Source organism: Symsagittifera roscoffensis, chromosome 6, assembly GCF_963678635.1.
Source record: "Symsagittifera roscoffensis chromosome 6, txSymRosc1.1, whole genome shotgun sequence".
NCBI classification, from domain to species: Eukaryota; Metazoa; Xenacoelomorpha; order Acoela; family Convolutidae; genus Symsagittifera; species Symsagittifera roscoffensis.
Window position 1 is genome coordinate 13755833 of NC_087067.1, and position 18685 is coordinate 13774517.

The 18685-nt window shown below is 34.8% G+C and overlaps 1 protein-coding gene across 1 annotated transcript; it reads right to left on the reverse strand.

Moving 5' to 3' along the window:
• Nucleotides 1-1902: 1902 nt before the first annotated feature.
• Nucleotides 1903-13629, reverse strand: LOC134848602 (uncharacterized). The gene is made up of 3 exons (XM_063866119.1): nucleotides 13145-13629; nucleotides 3585-3892; nucleotides 1903-3069 (listed from the first exon to the last, which is right to left on the reverse strand). Exons 2-3 carry the CDS (start codon nucleotides 3594-3596, stop codon nucleotides 1903-1905), a joined length of 1179 nt encoding a protein of 392 aa, XP_063722189.1. The 5' UTR covers nucleotides 3597-3892; nucleotides 13145-13629.
• Nucleotides 13630-18685: the final 5056 nt, after the last annotated feature.

The following is an 18685-nucleotide window of genomic DNA, read 5'->3' on the forward strand; positions in this document are numbered from 1 at the left end:
ACGAAACAGTCTTGAATCCAATTTTTTTTGTTTCAGGTAAATCAAAATTGGCTGGTATCAATAATAATTACTCCAAATGGTCGAAGGTACGATTGCTCAAGGACTGTTGGCGACTTCAATTTGTGCTTAGTGAAGACGGTTGTAGAATTTTATAGTTTGAAAAAATATAGTTTATAAAGTTCTTGAACAAGTTGACCGTAAAAAAATATACATATTTAGATTTTTTCTTAACCATTTGAAACAATATGCGAACAAAAAGGGTTCTTGAAAATTCTGACAACAAAAAACTAAAAACATTAGCGAAACGTTGATGTTTTTTTTGAAATGCCTGCTAGCAATATTTTAAGTATATCAAAAGAAACAAAAAACTACCTCATCTACATAAAAGCAAAAACTTTGCAAAATATGAAAAAAAAGTGCTCTAAGTACTACAGAGCTGATTCAAGTTATCCGGCCAAAAAGAAAAAATGTGTTATACTCAAAATGGAAAAAGATTAGAAAAACGTGAACAGAACAAAAAATGGTTAAAAATTTACCAAAATTTTTATGGTGGAATTTATTTTGCAAAAACAAGAACCAAAATTTTACCTCAAAATGGCTCATTTTGGCTTTTTAGAAAAATTTTGTGCTTGACAGTAAAGTATACTAGAAAAATTCTCTTACACAGCCCAACAAAGTTTCAGAGGGGTGTAATCTGAAAAAAGGTGCGCAAAAATTGTTTACAAGCAAATATTTTGAGTTTTGTATGATAAAATTGACTATCTTGACTATGAAGCAAAAATATTTTCCCTTATACCGATTTTTGGACAATTTTTCTCTCGTTCTAAAACTTTATTTGGCGGTGTAAGAGGCTTATTTTAGTATAATTTTCTTATTAAGCAATATGGTTGTTTGGATTAACTAAAAAAGCCAAAATGACTCATTTTGGGTAAAATTTTGATTTTGAATTTCACAAAACATACGCCATAATAGTTCTAGTAAAAATCTAAGCATCTTTTGTTCTCTTCAATTTTTGTCTAATCCTAACTCAGATTGAGAAAAACGCGCATAAAGTTTCCAAACTTGTTGTTCCGACGTTACAAAAGTAACGGAATATTTGTGCTCGTGATGGTTTTTTTTTTCAGGCAAATTTCGCTTTTTAACTAGCCATTTTTGACAAATTTGTAAATATCGGTCGAAAAGTAATATTGTATTGAGCTCAAATTTGAAAAGATATTTCACCGGTGATCATTTTTTTCAAACTTATGGGGTTTAAAGATTGCCATTTTGGCCAATTCGGGACAATTAACGCGCGATATATTTCGCGCTATTGACGCGTAGGCGGAGATTTAATCCGTCTTAGAAATCGTTCCAAATTGGTTGAAAGAAGCGTATTTGCTGCGAAAGGGAGTTCGATTTGTTACAAGGAGCCAAATCTCTCCTTTTGTACCTTATATGGCGTGCCGGGTGATACATTTCACTAAAAAAAATCCCAAATTTGAACATAAAAATTTCATTTTCATTTATTACATGTAATTTTTTCATGTTATTACTGCACCATAGACCTTAAGAGGCAGTCGGAACATTCAGGGCCTCGCCCTGATACGAGCAGTCTTGTTTGTTTTGTCTGGATAATTTTTATCAACACTGTATTTCAAGCAACGAGTTTGTTAATATGCCCCACAATCAATCCTGACAGACTATCATAACTTGCTTTCGCAACTCGATCAGAAATTTGGACAGCTGCGCTTTTTATGAGCAGAACTTTGAATGTATTTTGCGCATTTAATTGCCAAGCTTTTCAGTTTACGACTAAAGTCGTAGTCTGAGAACGAATTTTTCTGCAGACGGTCTGAAGACATTAAAAGTTCAAAAAAATCCCGTTTTAATATTTATAATTTGTATATCAAATAAAGATATAAACTAAACTTCGGTTACACGAAATGATTGCGAGGTAGCTTCAATGTCGCACAATGACGATATCTTTTGCTGGTGGTTGCCTGGTGTTGCCGTCATCACGTGGTCATTCAGCGCCGGAAGCGAGTCGTGAAAACTCAAACACTTCACGTTGTTTTTCTGACTCGAGCAAGGGACGTTTCTCCGATGTGACCCAGAAGCCGCCGAGGAACAAAAGTTCCTGTCGGGAGTCGAACTCGGATGCACAAGTTGAATCCCTGAAACCCGTTTCGATGCACTCTGAGAGGTGTAGTTAGAGCTATGATTGGTGTTTTTTGAGTACAGAGGTTTGCGGCACGAGATTTGCGATGATATGATTATAGAATCAGCGGTTGGCGAAACTGTAAAGCTACTGGTCGTTGGGTGCTTCCAAGCTTTGTCATTTTGGTTGTAGTGCAAAGCGTTCGAATTCAACTTTGATCCTGCGTTTTCTACGTTTCTGAGATTGTTACTAGCAATATCGCAATTATTGTTTTCGATTTCTACCGCAACATGATGATCATGATCGTTTGAACTATGAGAAGTCATCCGGTTGCTTGAAGTGCTTTTGGGATGCTTGGATCCCGAAGGTCCTTGACCTCCGGAGTGATTGGAAACCGATTGCTGATTCAATTTCGAGGAGCTCGCTTCGGATCTTCGGTTTTTTGGTACATCCGCTGGTTTGCTACGGACCCTGGAAAACAATGTTTCAACTATTATTGGAGAAAACTCAACTGATTGCTGTGATAGAATTTCCGGAGGTGGGGGCTTCAAAGGGTTTTGTGTGACGTTCAGGAATGTAGCTAAGGCAGCGGGTCGTAGAATTTGAGACAAATGATCTTGAGTAATTGCCAGCTTCATTTTGAAGTTTTCTCGTTTGCTTCTCGATTGATTGGACCTGTAAGGAACTATACTTGAAGACGCTCCTCGATTATTATATTGAAGCCACGATGATTCGAAGTTATTATGACGGTTTTTGTCGCGTCTTTGAGCCGAAGTGTTTGTAAAGAATTGCTCGGCGCCGAACTCTTTGACGATGTCATTTCGGTTGTTCCGGTTGAATAATTTCTGGCACTTTTGACCCATGAAGTGCAGAACTGGACATCCGAAGACTAGAAAGAGAATGATGCAGACGAGAAACAATCCAATGATGAACTAAAAACAACAAGGTTACTCATATGGTATCATAGCCCAAAAAAATCATTTTTCGTCTTTTTTGCACACTTCTTTGCAATTTTTTCGAGTTTCGTTTTTTCTTGCGCCGAAACCCAAGACTATACTTTGCGAAACTCACAGCCCCCCTGGTGTTTTTTCTTGGAATAAATTGCCTTTTTAGTGAATTTTGGAAGATTTTTTCCTATAAAACCACGTTTTTTGGCACGCGTCCTCCCCTTAATTGAATGAGCATATTTTGCAAGCCCAGCCCAGCGGCGCCTCCAAAAAAATTTTGGGGTTGGTGAGCCAGAAGTGGCTGTCGTAGAAAAGAGAAACAAACGGGGATCCGTTCGAAAAAATAGGCCTCAAATAGGGAGGATGGACGCCTCAAAACCGAAGAGAGAATGAGGGAGGGTGGTGGTGGTGGGGGGGGGGGGGGGGGGTGGGTGGTAAGGTTGTCGATATCCTGGCACGCTACAGATTTTTGAGCCCGGGGTTTTTACTTGGTGACTTACCAAATTGGACATGACGACTATTCTTTATCTGCAGCGGCTATCACAATTGAATGAAGGTTAGACTGGGGATTTTCAAGCCAATAGCTTTTGTGATAACACAACAAAAGAAGGGCAAAAAACTAAGACATAACGTGAAAAGAGAAGAGGAAGCCCGATCTAAATTTAATGGTTTTCACAATTTCGCTGTAATTAAATTTTATTCAGGAAAAGAAAACCGGTAAGTCGCTTAGGGACTGAAAACTGAATAATCCTGCGAAATCATTTTCGCAATTAGTTGCTTTGCTGATGCGTAGAAAGGTTAAGAAGGCCTAATCATGTAGTTTTTGTTAAAATTTCACAAATGTGGAATTTGAAACAGGACCACATAGGCGAAACAAAATGTCAAATTAGGAAAAATGTTATAATGCTTATAACTACGGGTTGTTATTAGTACGGCCCGGACAACAAGGCTTCTTCCTGTAAAAGGTAAACAGTGTGAACTAAATTTGATTCAAATTTGGCGCAAGTCTGTCGCGTATTTTTTCAAACCCGGGTGGTGTTTCTAGTTACTAGGTAAATTTTGAATTTTAGGGTACAGGACAGTGGTCGTTGCATACATGAAAGTATCCGCGTATTTACAACGGCAAGTTTCCCCTATTGCAATCCAACGCCGTTATACATTTTATTTCATCCGCGTTTCTCTGTATGCAGAACGTGTGTTTATCCGTTTTTTAGCTGAAGGATTGATAAATACAGAATGGTACAATTCTACGCGAACAAGCCTTGATTATGGGGATAAAAATACTGCAGGCAAGGGCAGATAAAACGAGTGGAAAAATGAATGATTTCAAAGGAGAAACAACAGCATAAAAAACTCAAATCATTTCAAAATTTGAGACGACAAAAATGACATTTTTTCATTATTTTTCAAGTGTACTTCATCCGCTATTTACTTGCAAACTAAAATTTACCATAAAAAGAAATTATTTTTTGTCAGCGTTTTTTAACAGCAAAATTATCAATCGAGCGGAATTACCTTAATTCTAAATGACAGCTTTATTCAAGTAGTTCTGAAGAAACAAGAATACTACTTTTGTCTCAAATTTAGTAATCTACTTTTAAATCTGGCTCCAACCATTTTAAATATCTGAGCTGGCATTTTATGGTATAAACTGGCATGTTCTGCTAGTTATCCCACTAGGACTGTGGAATTTATTGGCCGGAAACGAAACGAGACTCAAAGTCTAGATAACAGAAATTGTTTTCGCAACGGATAATTTCCGGAGACGGATCAATGATTTCTACTATGCCAAATTGAACTCTTTTTTTTGCAAACTTAATTTTGGAAAGTAAGGAGTAATCTATTTTTTTGAATCATATCAAAAGTTAAAAAAAACTTTTGTTACAATAGTTGATTTTTTTCTTAGTTTTCTCACAAAAGTTTGCGAGCTAGCTGTTTGTCAAAGTTTTGAAATGCGTTCGATTTTTTTTCCTGTGGAAAACGGTTTAGTCCAGTAAGAAATTAAGTTTTAGTTAAAAGCATCAATTTTTTCCGATGGTCTGTTTCCATTTCAGTCAAATTCAATTCTTTTTCAGACAGTTCAAGATGTAGCTGAAAATAACTGACAAGTTCAAATTTAATAAACTATAAAAATTAATATTAAAGTGAGCCGCCATTCCGAACAAAATCAAAAAATTAAATAGAAAAATTAGCATGAGTTACAAGACTCCCAATATTACCCTAGTTGCGAATTCTTACAGGTTCCGACTGGCTTTTTGACATGCAGTGGTCGCAATTAGTTCTTGAGTTTTTGGATCTAAAACTCCAAATTCGATGTCTTTCATCGTCCAATCTAAAAAAAAATAAGGTGCCAATCATACGGGATTAAAAGAGGGTGCTGACCAATATTAACTGACCAATGTATTTGACCAATCAATCATATTTTCGAAGTGTAAAAAATTGAAAACTGAAAAAGTTAGCAACTGATTACAGTTTTTGACGCAACAGTCTCGATGTCAGCTTGACCAAAATTGAGAGCATTTTTGTTGTTGTTGTTTAGCGCTATGGGAAAAACAAAAATCGTTGACCCGAGCCACGATTTCCAGTATTTTTTTTCAAAAAGTTGTCCGAGGAACCCTTAGAAACGACGAATTTTGAGAATACAAAGTTTTTATGTTAAAATCCAGCTTTTCTTAATGAGCTGCAAAAGCCTCATTCAGGCTAATTTTTCAAAGTTTTGGCTGAACAGGAAACGGCGAAATGTCAACTTCAACAACCGTTTTAAATTTACCATTGTTTTTTTCAGTTTATTAGTTAGTTTAGTATTAGAAATGAGGATAAAAATTTCCAGAAAGCTATCATTCCAGATTAAAACTTCTGTGCATTAAAAAGCAGTATCATTGTTACTTGAAATTTTGGAGAATAAAACAAACACTGGTCATAAAAAACAAACAGAGCAAAATAAACTTACCAGTTTGACATTCTTTTTGTAGATTTTTTGATGTCTTAGGAAAAAATTCCTATCTTAGAATTTTCTTGTAAGAAAAGTTCTAATATAGGATATTTCACATTTAAGTTTTCCTTCCTAGTTTGAATGAGTCAAACTTTTTGAAAGAGGTATAATTTTTTGCAGCAGTTGCGACATTTTAAATCTATTTGTGTTTTATTTTGAGAGCTGTTTTGTAGTAAAAGTTTTGATCTTAAAGTTTTGTCTATAAGAAGATTTGCAAGACTTGTGGAAAAAATTATTCGAAGCCCTTAAAAGAAACAGTGAAAAGAAAATTGTAAGATTAAGGATTTTTCTACAAATTTTGTAAGAAGTTCTTATATAGGGTAATGTTTTGTAGGATGGCCAACCAGGGTTTTTATATTTCTCTCTGAAATGATGTGTTAAATTGTCAATTTTATTCTTTCATTTCTTCTTCCAAATCATACTAATATATAATTTACATAATATATTCATAATATGCAAATTATACCCAAATTATATATTATAAAAGTTCTAAGATAAATTAATGTTTTGTAGGATGGTCAACCCCGGGTTTTTTGTTTGATTTCTCTTTGAAATGATATGATATATTGTCTACGTTCTTCTTTGCTGCCAAAATATACTAATTAAGTTTCAAGAAAACCTTACAAAAATAAAAACACTACAAAGTAGAAAAAAAATTCGTACTCAATTTAAAGTTACGCATTTTGATTATTAGTTTGCAAATCCTTCGGGAAAAATCTTCGTGAGAAAAATTCTCGTTGTAATTATTTTTAAAATTTCCAATCACTGCCTTTACTTTTCTTCTACAGTTTTTAATGAACTTTTAATAACATTTTTCAGAGGAGAGAACTCAATAATTTTGATAAATATGACGCACTTCTTATATTGACGCACTGTTCGATGTTTTTCAAAAGGTCAACCTTATTGACTAGGGCTGATAATAAAAGTGGGAATGTGAGGATTGGATGAAGAATCCAATCTACTGAATAGCAACAATCTACGTCATATTTTATGTATATAATCCATCAATTACTTTGCTATAAACAACAGGGAAGCCACGAAACAACTGCTAAAAATGACTAAAACTGAAACTAATTAGATTGCAGCAACACATTTTCATAATGCGTCATGGGGTATTTGAAAAAAAAACAAATTCCTTTTTTTTCAATTTCAACTCGATACTTGAAGGACAAAATAACGCATAGTTATGGATTAAAAACTGTTAAGTAAAAGACTTAAAAACAGTCCCATACAAAACAGTCCAATACAAAAGAATCCGGTAAAGTATGAAAATGAACAAAAAAACAGTCCGATACAAAACAGTCCGAAAAACAGTCCCAATTAATAATTGTTTTAACAAGCCGGCAGGCCAAGAATTGTCCTTTTTGTCAACAAGCATAATGAACAAAATAGTGACCGCCGCAGTCACCTCAACGTGTTGCGAGCTTGCCAACAGAGGGTAGGACTTAATACAAATATTAGAGCCGTTTATTTCCGCAAAGCGACGACGCGCGTGCAGCGCGCCCACCGGCGACCTTAAACCGGACTGTTTTGTATTGGACTGGTTTTTTCCTCCATTACATGATTTTTGGGACTATTTTGTATTGGACTGTTTTGTATGGAACTGTTTTGTATATGCACCTTTTAGGATTGTGTATTGATTTTGTCGGGTTCAGCTTTGTCACGTTTGCTAAAAAAATGAATGATAACACTTGTGTAAGAAGTGTTCACAAGAAATTATTCAAAATTAAAGGAAAAAGATGAATATAGCTTAATTGAAGTAGCGAAGTTCCAGCCAGAAAAAGTTTGCAAAGACGTACTCAAAAGTTGTATTCATTTTCAGATTTTAAAATAAATTTTTGTCGTGTTTTGTACGCGTGTAGGGCCAAAACTACTAATGGCTTTATCGACATAAAATAATAAAACTTTTTTTTCAACCATTGGCTTAAAATGACAAAACAACGAGAGTCATTACCTAGCCAAACTGTGCATGGGATAGACACACAATTTAGCGTTTTAGGACACTGGAACCCAGAGAAAAGTTTTCAATGGAATTCAAAATTGTTAGTTGAAATTTTAAAGTAAATTTGCCAGCACATTGGTTTTTTCGTGAAATCGGCACATTGAATATACCTAGTTATTTCGGACTACGCAAATGTAAGCAGATTTAACAGACTGTAGCTGATTTCGCAAATGCGATTGGACACCGCATTTTCCAACTTCACTTGGCAGTTTCCGCTTCATCTTTACAGATTCCGCTCTCAATTTTTGAATTCGGCTAATAGTGTCAGATTCTGCGACAGTGTAATTTTATCATTCACATTTATTATATTTTTTTTTTGTAGATTTCTCGCTAATTCAGCCTGTTTTTGGAGCAATTTCAAGCAGGAAATTGCTTAAGCAGGTATTAGCTATTTGTCCGTGGCATCCAATACAACAAGATTAGCAAAAATTTGTTTTCGGTGCTCTTAAAGACCGCTTAAAATTTACAAAGTACACAATTTCACCTTGTATTGGTCAAGAAAGCAAACTTTTGGAACCAGTTTTCAGTGTTAGCAAAAAACGCTTTAATGTAATGAATTTCATTGGACGTTCAATTGTAGTAATATCAGGCAAAACATCAAATCTGAAATTAGTCGGACAATCCTTGAAAACAAAAAAAATTTGAAATAAAAATTTTTCAAAAATTATTTCGTTAAAAAAAACGATTCATAAACGATCAGAAGATTAAAATTTATTCAAAAATGAAACTTAATTCAGTTATCTTAAAGGAAAAACTAATCAGTTGAAAATTTTTTTTGAATTTTTTTTTTTCAAAAAGAATCTCTTTTAACATTTTTCGTAATTTCTTAGTTTTGGTTCATGTTTTTCAATGCTTGTAGCGATTCTCTTCTTTATTTTCAACTAAACCAGTACACTCATTAAACACATACTAATGTTTTTTTTTCGCGAAGGAAAACTGGTTTGAACTTTTGCTTTCTGAGCAAACTAGGGCGAAGAGTGGAGAATCAGTTTTCTTGTTCTGTCATTTTAAGCTAGTAAAAATATATGTTACGTTTTTTATGTATATAAAACCCTTAACGTTTCCCCACCCCCTTTCATCAATTTTTTAAATAAGCTATAAAATTAAAATAACAATAGCTAAATTAGTGATCAGACAAACTTGAAAATTGCAAATTGATCTTCCAAGTCGAACTCAGAGAGGAAATCAGTACTTTTCCGATGCTATTAAAGTAAATTTTTATTACTATGTAAGAGGCACTTAGCATTATGGTAGAACATTTGCATCGAGAGCATCAGATCGTGTAATTGATCCCCTGCCATGGCAATGACTAGGTGTGAGCACAAGCTCTCACTTGACATATAGCTTCAGCAATACCATAGCCTGACCGAGGTCAGAAAAAAATCTTCGCTCAAAAAAGGTCAGCCTGGAAAGTGGAGGACGAAAAGAAACGGAATACGATTAAAAACGCTGGATTGCTTTTCACAGATACTCTGCGAACGGAAGAAATCACAACTCTTATTTTTTGACAGTGCAATTTGAGCTGATCAAAGTTTAAATCAAAAATTTAAAACACTGCTTGAGAATTGTAATTACACGTCTTTAGCATTTGTTTTTATGAACATCTGATTTTTATTGCCTTAAGAAGTAGCGTTTTTTGAAAAAAAATCCAACATTTTGCAAAATTAAGACATTGTTACAAGATACAAAATACACACATGAATAACTGTGGAATTACTTCTACATCGGGGTGATGATTCGCTACTAGGTACCATATAAGAGAATACTATAAAAAATCCCGACAGAAACTATAAAACTCAAAAAGAAGTCATCTCGATCTCACTCGTCCTCCTTTTAACGTTCATTTTTAACAAAAAACATCAATTCAAAAAAATTGTCATAAAAGAAAGTATCCCCTCTTTCACTCTCGTTTTTTTTTTCATTTTGACAATAACTTTACGTCAAAAACATTTAAGTAAAGAAAACGTCAGCCTGGCCTCAATACACTGTTATGCTAACAGTTATCATTTGCTGGTCGAAAATGTTTCAGTATATTATTTTGGTGCCAGCCATGTTGCTAAAACTAGCAATTTTCATTAAAAAAAGGATGTTTTCTTGAGAGAATTTTTGTGGTATTCTCCCCTGTAGATAGCAAATTGCCACCACTATATGCTGACAATTTTAACAGAAAATTAATTAAAGGTACAAATTCAAAAAAAAACAAATTGTTCAACACAACGAATTTATTTAATAAACAGTAAAGCCGCCATTGCCTATTTATCGAGTTGGCGAGCTTCCAACCAAATTAGCAAAATTTACTCAAAAATTGAATTCACCTTCCTTTTTTCTATTCCTGCCGTGTTTTGTACGCGTACAGGGGAAAACGACTAATGCCGTTATCAACATAAAATAAAACGTATGTTTCATTCATTAGCTTAAATAGACAAAACAACGAAAGACTTACCTAGCCAAACTGTGCATGGGATAGGCGCACAAATCAATGTTCTAGGACACTGAAGCCCAGAAACTTTCAAATTTGATGAAAACTGTTAGTGAGTTTCAAAGTGCAAGTTGAAAATGTAAAATAAACTTTTTCGGCCAATTAGTTTTTTCCATGGTTCCAGACCGCGAATATAGCTAGTTGTTCCAAAATAATTGTTGAATTGCTTCTACTATACAAAAAATGCCGCAAGAAAAAATAAAATGGAAGATAACGCCATCTCATTCCTCACTCGTCTATCCTTGAACGGTTGTTTTTATCAAAACAAAAATTATTCCAAAAAGGTCATAAAAAAGTTAGCACCTATATTAGCCTTGTTTTTTTAGTTTGTCAATAAATTTGCTTCAAAAAACGTTAAAACGCTTTACTTTTTTCCTGCTGGATTTCCTAGAGTGTTCCCTCATATAGCACCTAGAACCGAATCGCCACCCCTATTTAGAAGTAATTCAAACATTACCGCTTAAAGTTAGTATTAAAGCAGGTTACGTAGCAGCAAATAGGTAGTCGCATAAGTAGACAGGTCAGTAGGCAGGAAAAGTTTTTTATAGTGCAATTTTGCAAAAGAAAACGATCAAGTTAAATCCCAGAGAAATCAAAACAATTTTGTTTTATAACATTATCCCGAACATCAACTACAATTAAGCAGTTTGTTTAGAAAAAAATAATACGTTAAAATCACACCTGATAACCTTTTTCTGCCAATCAGGTTGGAGTATTACTATGCTTGTCTACTTACTGACATTCCTGTTTCACGGTTGTCTACTTATAATGGCTGCAGACCAATTGATTAGGCAGAAGGATAACAGTAATTAGCTATTTGGGATCCGGTATGAGGCAAAAAGGACGACAGCTGTTAAGACGACAACCACTTTTGACGGGACTTAAAGTCGACGATACACAGAAACCTTGAACTGTGTATCTGAGATTTATGAACAAATTAATATCGAACTAATTATTTTGAAGGATCTAATGCGCATCTGCCGGCATAATGTCATGTCGTCTTAATGTATTTTCGGCTTGATATACTTTCATTGTCTACCTAGTGCCGATTATTTTTCATAAGATTGAGAGATCTAGTTTCGGAAAACGTTTTTAGCCAAACAGATTTTAGTATTCAAAGAAATTGTAAAAAGCTCAAAGTGAGCAAACGAACTCAGACAAAAACCAACCGTAACTGATTAAAAAATAAGCAGATAAATGAAATTTTCAATAGAAGGAGATCGTAGACGCAATAGAAAAATCTAATCTTTCAAAAACATTGATTTAAAATTGTTAAACACAAAACTAGCCCTTCTCAAATTACGGAAACCACTATAGGTTATAATAATTTTTTTAAATAATGATTTTGGCTTTGTGCAAAACTAGTTTAGCTAATAGAAAACTGCAACAGTTCTGATTGGCTGAAAATTTTCTATCATTTGGTCCCTCCAGCATGAGAAGTCCTCCCATCAACTGTTACTGCCTCAGTATTCGAAAAAAAAGCAATTCTCAATTACGGCAAACTACCTTACTTAGTCTTCGTTCAAGTACTTGTATTTCAAAACCTTTCTGGTAAACTTATCAAAAGTTGAATTGCACTGGCAGACCAACCCGGACTGTTTTAAATTAGTAGTCTGAAAAAGAAAAGTTCAATTCATTTTTTATCTCCTCACGGACAGTCTTCTCAAAATATGTGTTTTCACGGAAAAGAAGGACGCAATAGGATATCACACATGAAAGTTATGATTTTAATTTGAGCTACTTACATACTTGCACAACAAAATTTACTCAACGCCTTAGTTCCTTCGCACTCTTGAGAACGACCAAAGAGTTGTATCAAAATTGATTTTAAAGTTTCTATAGAAATCATCGCAAACATTAAGTCTCCTACCAATTTAAAAAACAACAATTTGTAAGCAAAGGCTGAATTTATTAATAGGATCTACTTAACAATACCCCTCGATTAAGAGAGGAGCCTTGTTAAGAAGAATAAAACTGCCAAAATTTCGACCAATCACAATACAGAAAAATTTGAGTACTCACTAGAAAACGTTAGGGCTAATTTTCGGTTTTTTATAGGGGCGGAGGTTGTTAAGTAGATACTAGTCGGGCAACTGAATGTTTGAACTTCAAACGCTCGTAACGAGAAAAAACCTTCGTTAGGTTTTCGCGAAGTTTCCGTCATGTTTGACCAGCGCGTTCTTGAGTTGCTTGCACTAAGTATCCAAGACTCACTACTTTGGCGAGAAAGATTCTGCCTAACTTTCTCAAGTGCGCCCCTTGAGTGTTTTTTTCAGCACTGCTGGAAAGGTTGTTACCAAGAAAAGTATTCTAATATTTTGCGTGGAAGTTAAGAATTTTTCAATTAAATATTGATTTTCAATGTTGTCTCTCAAGAATACTGAAAAAACAAATAAAATACCGAATGTTCGAACGTTCGAAGAATGTTCAAAATTTTTTAGCGAACATTCGAAAATTGTTTTTGAACGAATGTTGCTTCACTAGTAGATGCCATAGAGGGGGTGAGGTTGTCAAGTAGATCCAATTAATATATAGCAAAAAATTTTGTGACGTGAGAAAGTGAAATAAAAACGTGTATTTACGCTACTTTTCTTAGTCCGACAAATCTTTATGTAAACCTATTCAGAGAGGGAGTGCTCGGAACATTCGGAGCTGGTTCATGATACCATTTGTCTTTTTGATAATTCTGGGATTTGTTGTTAAACACATAGAAGATTAAAAAATTGTAAAAGCTTGGTAACGCAAAACAAAGTACAATTTTTATAATAATTTTTGTTCAAATAATTTTGCATAGGCTTTGAGATTATTTGGATCAATTTATTGCTCAAAATAACGCAGATTATTATAAAGCTTTATTCCTAGGGTAAATTTTGTCTGAAGTAAAAGCAATGCACTGATTATCTCAGTTAAGCTACATTTTTAGCCCAAATACTCGTTCTGGGAGAATAATTGAGGGAGATAATATGGCATAAGGGTTCTGTTAAGTTTGCCCGAGCGGTTCTTTTGATTATGGAAACGGGCTTTTGAAAGGATTTGGAAGGAGTGAAATGTTGTTAGTTCAGACTTTACTGAACGAATTTTGGGTTTTAAAAAGAAAGAATACCCCAGTTGGTAGAAAATTTATTCCATCTGCCAGGCACAGTTTTGATCAAACTTATTTTCCTTTTCTTTATAATCACTGTATTTTGGGATAATTGCCCTTTGAAGAGAAAAATTTAGCCCTAACTAATTTGAATTGGAATTGAGAAAAACCCTTTTAAGCGGAAAAAGTGACAAGAAAAACGAGCCCTGAAATTGGTTTTGTTATCTGATAAACTGGCTGAGCCCAGAAGGCTGTTATTAGATCAAAATAGTGGGCCTCTTTAAACCAAACTGAATGCAAACGCAAATATGGTTGCTTTAAGGGATTTGATATGGGCGTACTACCAATAGTTTTTAATCAAGCGAAATCGCAGGAGAATTGGCTCAGAAATGCGTGAATTATTACTGTTGAAACAAATTTATTTCAACAACTCGTTTTCTGGAGGCTGCGTTTTTGCCAAACAACCTTAGGATTTTGAAAATATAATCTAATAATTTAAAAAAATTTATGTGCAAGTTTCGCCGTACAGGGGAAAAGAACTGACTCGGGTAATATTTAAAATGATTCGGGTTTGGCTACTGGCACGGATTTAAAAAAAAACTCAAAAAAGATTTATAAAATGAAACTTTTAAAAATTACCAAAAAACCCAATCTTTGAAGAACGCCAAAAAGGCCAGTTAGCTGGCAATCGATCGGTGTTTTCATGAGCAAACAATTTACACAAGATCACCAGCGGATTTAAGGGAAGGGGGAGGGTGGGGGCGGACGCTTCTTTCTCTCAGGGATTCGACCCCCTGTCGGCCCAAAGGGCCCCGCTTTAGTTTGAGATAAACATTTGTGGCTGACTGATCCTAATTTTTTTAAAAGCGCCTGTGGCGCCAATATACACTAATTTTGAAAGGGAGCGTGCGCCGAAAAACGCATTTTTTAGTCAAAATTTTCGAAAAAGTGACCAACAAGCAAGTCTTAATAGCCTTTATAGTGAATCCGCTTTTTTGAACGTTAGGAGAACAAACTGTGCATTCCAGAAACAAGTCTTTAAACGTTAAAATTTTGTCGGAACGATCAAAGAGAACGAAATAACAAAAGAAGAACAACAGGAGCTTCCTTGTTGCGGAATCCGCTTAGAATTCCAAAAATACACAGTTTGGCCTAGTAATTAGCTGTTTATTTTTCTAATGTTTGGTCTAAATAGGCTCGTTTTAGCAATTTGGGAGAGCTCAGAAAAATGTCCGAATTTTTTTTTGAAAATCAGCCCCCCTCCTCTCTGGCCCCCCTGCACTAGTTATAAAACGGAATGCGATGAAAGTCTCGCCTCGCTCTTTCTATGCATTTTTCACCCAATTCACAAAGCTTTCCATAACGACTTCAGCATCATTATGTTTGATCCGACTCAAATTTGTTCCTGTTTGATCCGACTTTAAATTTGTCTCGGGCATCAATGTAAAAATTTTTTTCAGACACTTCCATGGATGTGAAGCCACCAATAGTTTTGGCTTAGATGTTTATGACAAAGAAAACTCAAAATTGGTGAGAATAACAAAATTGGCTTCCCAGGCTTTTCGCGCCCGATGAAGCTGCCTCATTAAATGAGTTCTCAAAAAAAGATTGAAAAATTGTTCTGTTAACTACCGCACTAGATCCCAATCTAATTAAATGTTAAAAAACATTGCGTTATATTTATCACATTTTTTTGTTTTGTTGCCTTGACGCTGACCAGCCCCTAGAGGCTTATCAGAATGAATTTTTTATATTTAGAATTTCAAATTTTGGTTCAGACTACAATTTATTTCTATAACAGTGTATCTTCGAAGGAAAGGACACATAACCGAGCTAATTAGTTCTTGACGGATAAACGCTGGTATGTCCCTATGGTCAAATAAAAGTAAAAAAAATTCTGGGCCGGTAACGTTGCCTCAACCTAGCAAGGATTACGGATCATGGTTGGCCTCTAAACTCAGACCTTTCGGTTGCTGCTTTGCGGCGACATAGCACAGTCACAAATGCGTCATAGCCAAAAACGTTTTAGATATCTTTTTTTCCTAGCTTAGATAAAACAATTTTTTTAACACAGGCCAAGCCTTTACTGAAGTTTTTTTTATATATTTCTAGACCTGATTATCCAATTTACATTTCTGATTCTAGGTCAATTGTATGCACTACACGGAATCAGATCTGGTATCACGTGATGAGATCAGATCTCAGTAACACGTAGCGTTTTTAGCTAAAACGGGAAAAAATAAATGCATTCAAACCGCTTATTGTGAGCATGCTAAAGCTAAACCGAATAACTTCAGCTAAGTTCACTCTCAAATTAACAATCGCAAATTTGAAACAAGGATAGCCTTGAAAAACTAAAACAATATTGAAAGAATTTTTATTTTCAAAAATTTTGCTGAAGATTTCTTTTGTTTTTCTTGTTGTTTTTGGTTAATAAAACTAAATTAAAAACTCCGAAACTCGTTTTATTTTCTCAAAATAAAGTTTTAAGGTCTCAAATTAAGCATAAACTAGGCATTTCAGCTGTTGTAAGCCTGCTCGCTTGCTTTATTTGCTCCAATTAAATAAAAAAACTCAATCCGGTTTTTTTCGACCTTAGGAAAAAATTTTGCGAAATTTTCAATGTGGTTTTAATCACGACTGAAAAGGCTTTAATATAATATATCACTCAACAAAAAAAAATAAAGCACACACGAATACAAACTTACAATAATTTTCCCCTTCCCCACATCACATAAGCCCCTCCCCCAGCAGACTACCCCATCCCCCCACACACATCGAATTTTAATGTAAAAAGCCGTTTTACAAGATAAAATGTTAGGAGCAAAAAATTTGGACAAACGTTAAATTAGACGGCAAGAAAAATCTTGTGGAAAAATGGGGCAAGAGGAACAGCTGGAGAAAGAGAAAGTGAAAATAGGTGGGGTAAAACTATTTGGGAGAAAAAGTACGGAGAAAAAGAAAAAAGCCTGTCATCTTTTGAAAAATAGATCCCATCGCATCCCCTTTCATTTTTTTCTTTAAACCATTTTTTTGTAGTTTCTTTTCAGGGCAGATTTGGGGGTACGCCCTTTTTAGGGATTTGAACCCTTCACCGACCAAAGGATCCCTTCTGGTATTATTTTATGACATCCATTTTCGACCGACCAACCCAACGGCATTTTTTGTTCTTTTGTTTCACATAATATCAGTTTAATCTGTTTTAGAAAAGTAAATCTAAAATGGGAATATATTGTATGTTCTCAGCCCAACTACTGTGTCTCAGCCCACGAACGAACGTGCGATATTATGAATATGATAATTACAATAAAACTGCTCTATGATTATGAGAGCAAAGCTTTCATATTGAAACCTTTATCGTTATTATCTTTATTTTTTTTTACAATATCTGACCACACCAAAAACAACTATCTTTTATTAGCAATTTGACCTGAAAACCACTGAGATTTAAGTCTGCTGGATATATGAGGCCATCTTAGGGCACTGCGTCCATTGTGGTGTTTGATTACTTCATTTTCAATTTTATTGATCTACTTTAGGTTTGATTAAATTTTTGGAGCATTGATCATTGATCATGCATAGGTTTTCTCGTTGCGGTCCTGTATGTGGCCAGCAAATAAGCTGGTGTAGGTAACTGTACATTAAAAACACAAATATCTGGGATTAATTTGCTACTTGATCTTTCCTACAGTTTTGCGAGCAAAAATCTGACAGAATTTGCATTTCTAGTTTTAGTTTCAAGGTAAGTGGTAAGGTTTTTTGTCATTGATATATATCTGACTTGAGTACTCATGTCCTACAATTATTCATTTATATCTAACTATTTTAGCAGATTTGTTCCAGCTTAAACTTTTGTTTCGGCGGTTTTGTGCGGAAAATTATGTTGAAAAAATTATATAGAGGAAAATATCACGCCATCAATGCTTGTTATGATCCCTATTATTGACAAACCTTTTCCAGAGAAGATGATAACGGTTGTCAAAATTATCATAAAAAAAACCTGTCGAAAATTCTGATTAAAGTAGATGTCGGGAAACTCAATGTATTGCTTTAGAATCTTTGCGAGGCAAAACAGCTGGGCTCGAACAAAGTGTCAGACAACGTCAAAGTCATTGAATTGCCTGAGCAGAAGAAAAGACTTCGCAACCAAAATTCTTGCAATTTCCACACCATCCCCCCACACTCACACTCCACCACCAACTTCCTCCACAACCCTTCCTCAACCCCCCCCCCCCCACACACACACACACATACACACAACACATACCTTTTCACAACCCTCGCACTGCCTTCCTCGCCCCGCTTACGTTGATTCCTCCGCCAGCCTACCAATCTTCCCAAGATTTGACCCCCACCGCCCAGATGGGGGAAGGTGGTAAACGTTCGGTAGGGGGTAAACTGGGAGGGGGCATAAAAATGGTTGGGAGATATTTCCATAACTAGTTCCCCTCCCACAGGGGCAGAGGAAAGGGATTGATCCCAAACAAGGCCAACCTTCAACGTGTAATAGGTTAAAAAAAATCCAATGTGTGGAAGCAATGCTCTTTGCTGGAAAATTTTAGGCAAATTTTAGAAATAAATTTAAAATCCGTTACAATCGCTTATAATTGATTCAGATGAGTTTCATTGATGTGCCGAAAAAGTAATTCATAGTCCTCTCTTAATCAATTAAAATATATATTAAAAACTGACTATCAAATTTAAGAAGACCAAGTTTTTAAACTCTTGTGTTTTCCAAATATCATGAAAATTTATTTAATTCAGAATATGATCATAGGTTTGTACACAAAAGAAATCTCAGTCAGTGTAACAGCAATATACAGTCATTTCAGGAAAGGTTGTTTTCCGCAAACTATTAGTTTTGGAGTAACCTTTGAAGCTTCTCAACATCTGTAGCGCAATTTTGTATAGCAAACCGAAAAAAAGTAATTCGATTTTTTATGGTTTTTTTTTCACATCAATTATCAGCTTAAAACTAACCAAAAAAATTACCTTAAATTTTTTATATTATATAAATGAAATAAAAGTAGATTGATTAAAATTGAT